The following is a 4,574-nucleotide window of genomic DNA, read 5'->3' as shown; positions in this document are numbered from 1 at the left end:
GATGCCCAAAAATCTAGAAAGATTGTTGGACCCTTCTCTTCTTAAGAATTAAGAAAACTTATTCCCCGAAATACCTTATCTTTCTAAAGGATAAGCCCATATCTATTGGTGATTTGAAGATCTTTTCCAAAATAACCAAGCCTATCGCTTGATAACCACATTCTCTAGTCTTTAGAGGACTAGACTCCCTCGACTGAAAAGATATAAAAACTATAAGAGCGGGATTTACCACTTTTGTATATGGAATGTTTTTCTTTAACATTCATACACACGAACAACTAGGTGCTCAAAGCACTCCTGCATTAGATGATCTATCGATTCATGCTTTTTTAATTTTATTCTTAATTTTATTATTATTTATTGACTTGAATATCGTAGTGCTACATATTTTTTCAAATCTCCTATTCAAAACTTGTAAAAAGCCAAACTCAAAGACTTTCTACGGGGCGTATATGAAGAATCAATTGTTTATTCACAAACATAAAATTCAAATCAAACAATTCCAATATGTTATAAGTATCATCCCCAAATACATATAAATATAAACTTCCAAGTAACATATATGTCAGTAAATGACAATAAATAACCCATGAATATAAATGTATCAGATGTAGGATTTTTTTAAAACAATGAATCTTTTTTTTCTTCTGAATTTTTGTAATATTTCAAGAATATCCCCTAAAAAATTTAACATAATATGTATTTTTATCTTTTCTAAAGAAATAATTCAAGACATAAATTGTTTTTTCATGAATTTCTATCCATGTTTTTGAAATTTGATAAAATTGTTTGATCCACCTGAATTGTCAAATAAATCAAGATTTTTGAGAAAATTAAAATATCTTGTAATATCTATTGTATTAGTATATCCAAATCACATACCCATCAACAACTTTTGGTCTATCAAAAAATTGAATCAGAATCATCCTACACCAAAATCACACGGTCTAAATTGCACTACCACAATCTCACACTAAAATCACAATCATGGGACACAATCTGAGCCTTCTGATTCAACCCATCCACGACGATGTCGCATTTCACCTTAACGGTGATTTCCCACGTCTTAACGGACCCCACCTCTATCTTAACGGGCGCTTTTGTTTTAACGAGGAACGGGATCCTCCCTTGATTCTGCGCGTTTCTTAACGCCGTCTTAACGGTGCCGCCCAGTACCACGTCGGATCCGGTTAACGCCGTTTTCAGCACCGTGACGTTCTTCCTCGGCTGGTAGAATGCCGGCAATACGCCGTTGCTGAGCTTCACGTCGTTGTAGAAGACGTTAACGGCGCTGTCTTTCAAGTAGTGTATGCCTACCTTGCTGTTAGGGTTCTCCGCTCTAATGGTGACGTCAAATCCCGGCGAGATCGGCGCCGCAGACGTCAGATTCATCCCCTTGATCGCGAGGTGAGTGACAGTATACTTGGGTGATTTGAACCGGAAAACGAGGTATAGCACTCCGGCGGAAACGGCAGCGGCGATGACGAGGAATACGAGCAGGCAGAGAGTGAAGCAGCAACAGCGGCGGCAGCAGCTCCTACGGTTCTTCCGGCGGGTTAAGGCTTGGAATTTCCTAGCGTTCTCAGGCGGAGGGTAGCGGAGTATTTGTTCTCTGGGGAGCTGGACCACATAAGTCGCCGGGGGAGGGACTGGCTTCGATGGGGGAGGGTTCGGCGGGATGGGATGCTCAGTGGAGTTCTTGGGTGATGAAGACGAGGGCGGAGGCGGATGGGAGTCGGCGGTGGTGGGATGAACCCGGGAGTCAGCCATTCTTTCTTCTGTAGATCACACAACAATCAAAGCATGAAAACGGAGTGAATGAGAAGTGGGTTTGATGAATGTGGAGATTTGCTGGCTAATTTGTGCGTGTTGTGTGTGAATTTAAAAGGAAAGAGAGAGTGTGTGCGTGTGGGTTTTCACTTCACAAACGCGTTGATGCGTTAGGCGCTGCGCAGCGTCAAGAATTGCTTTACAGTTGTTAATTTCAAATTTATATTTATTTGCCTTTTTCTGTATATATGGAAATATTAGGGCTGGATTAATGCCTTGATTTGGGGGGAATTAACACCATTCTTGTTTTTGTTTTCCTTTAAGTAGAAAATACGTCTTCCAATTTTGTGTGAAAAATTAATTAATAAAATTATATCCTATATTGAACTGTAGTGTCATATCAATATATTTCTAACGAGAACGCGCATAAATGATATCTTTTCACTTTAATTACCGTTTCAAAAAATTTTAAACAAAAAAATATATATGTTAAAAAACAAGTAGTAAAGAATAATATTTACCGTACGAATAATCAGGTAAAGAAGCTTATATCATCCTAAATAATAATAATTAAAAAAAAGACATTTCATTAACATGATTTAGGATGCTCGAACACTGTAAATAATAGAATTTTATGGTATCAAAATTCAATTTGAAATTCTGAAAAAGACATTATTATTATTATTAAATTAAATAGTATAAAAGACACATAACAGAATATATAATTGTGCCGGTGGAATTACAATAAAACAGTTGAAAAGGTTGTTGGTTACTGACCAAAACAAACCCACATAAATGCAACAACTAAAGAAAGCAGCAGCAACGGAATACTTCAAATTAAGATAATGACATAATTACATTTACGCTCCTAAGTTACAGTTTATTTTTTTGCATAATTACTGGAACAATAAAAAAATATGAGTAATTTATGTAATAATGATAATATTTTTTACAAATTATGTGTACAATTTGTAAACAATATTAATAATTTATATTAATAATATCGATGGTTTTTACAAATATGTATGAAATTATTAAACAATTAAAAAATTCTTATATAAATAAGAGAATGTAAATATAATTACTTACCACAACAGTTTTTGTTTTGCTCAATAAGACAACATAAGCAATGTGTTGTGTCGGAAATGAAAACAAACAGCAAAATACTAATAAAATGTTTATTTCGGTGGCTTTTGTGCAAACATCTGCGAGAGCTTATTTTAATAGTTTATTCAACTTTATCTAATGTCATTTTATCTTTATTTTATTTTTGTGTTTCGGCCGTTTCCATTTTCGGCCCGTTGGAGGCGTCAACACAACCAGCCAAATGGTAAGCTAAAATAATGTAATAAGTAAATTACAACTGACTTTTTTTTTTAATTTGTTATAATTATAAATATTTTAAAGGATTTTTTGATAGTTTATTGTAAGGGATATTTGTTAGACGATCGTTAATTTTAAAAAAATATATATTTATATTTTTTTAATAATGAGAAAATATTTATAATTACGACAAACTTCAGAAGTAATATTTTAAAATCCAGTCTGGACCGATAAAACCGTCATTCAGTTCGTAAAATAGTTTCGTCTAATTCATAAATTTGAATTAGCCTCAAAATCTTTTTCTTTTTTGAAAACGCTCGAACCATTCGTTAAATCGATGACCCATAATTAAATTAATTATATATTAATAAACGAACAATCTCATTAAGCCCATAATCTAATTAAAATCTTATCTCCTACTATTGCCTAAGTTGCTAAATAAAAATTAAAAAAATATATATGTAAAAATCATCCATCAGCCCTGTAGCATGAATATAATCCCCATCTAGTTTGATTGACACACTCATAACGACCGCAAACTAAACTTATTACAAGTTCACGAGCATCGATTCCCTCATCGTTCTAATAACGTACTAAAATTCGAGATAAATGATTTTAAACATATACAAATATCGACATAAATGAGAGGCACATAAATAATATTAATTGGTAATTGAAAGAAAAGAAAAAGAAAAAGAAATCATGGTACCTGAAATAAGGTGGTGATGGGCGATGGATGCTATCTTGGACAAAAATGGTGGATATGTTAGAAGATTGAGAAAGATGAGGGTTTTGATAGTGTGGGTTTGAGAAGAATGAGTCTTTATATGATGATATAATCCATTTCTTTTTTGGTTTTTTCCTTTTGTGGGTTTCTAACATTTGCATCTAAAATATAATTTTCAATAATTTAATCTATGAATTGAAAATTCAAACCATACTTATGATATATCACTACAAAAAAAAAATAATAATTATTAAATAAGTGCGAAAACTTAAATTTTAGCTACAATTAATTAATATTTTGGCATAATTTTGATTATGACCAGAATATTTATTGTGATTGTCAGTTATTATTAATGTTTTGATTTTATCTGAAAAAATAACGGCTAAATTTGTCATTGTTAGTAGTATTGGTCGCGGTGATTTTCTTTTTTCTTTTGTTGTAATAATGAGCTACAATAAAAAGTTATATTATTTTAAGGTAAATTGCAACTATATTTCTCGAGATTTGACATAACACGAGTATTTTTTTGTTATTTGAGAACTTACAAATACCCACATCAAACAAAAAGTAATTATGTAGTCCCTAAATAGTGAGGTAAAAATTACTGATTTATCCTTGCTGGATTTTTTTTTAATTTTTATTTTAGGAACATTTGGAAAAATATAATAAAATCTGAGGATGTGTAAAGTAAATAATTCACAAATCATATTGTTCCACAAAAATATTTCAAGAAATCTTAAAATATATATATATA

The 4,574-nt window shown here is 32.1% G+C and overlaps 1 protein-coding gene across 1 annotated transcript; it reads right to left on the bottom strand.

Moving 5' to 3' along the window:
* Positions 1 to 821: 821 nt before the first annotated feature.
* Positions 822 to 1,871, bottom strand: LOC105163758 (Late embryogenesis abundant (LEA) hydroxyproline-rich glycoprotein family). The gene has a single exon (XM_011082210.2). It carries the CDS (start codon positions 1,768 to 1,770, stop codon positions 958 to 960), a length of 813 nt encoding a protein of 270 aa, XP_011080512.1. The 5' UTR covers positions 1,771 to 1,871; the 3' UTR covers positions 822 to 957.
* Between the last annotated feature and the right edge of the window lie 2,703 nt (positions 1,872 to 4,574).

This window comes from Sesamum indicum, linkage group LG6 (genome assembly GCF_026168435.1).
Source record: "Sesamum indicum cultivar Baizhima isolate 11 linkage group LG6, ASM2616843v1, whole genome shotgun sequence".
Lineage (NCBI taxonomy): Eukaryota > Viridiplantae > Streptophyta > Magnoliopsida > Lamiales > Pedaliaceae > Sesamum > Sesamum indicum.
Note: the sequence above shows the minus strand (reverse complement) of the source record. Positions and strands in the feature narration are given on the sequence as shown.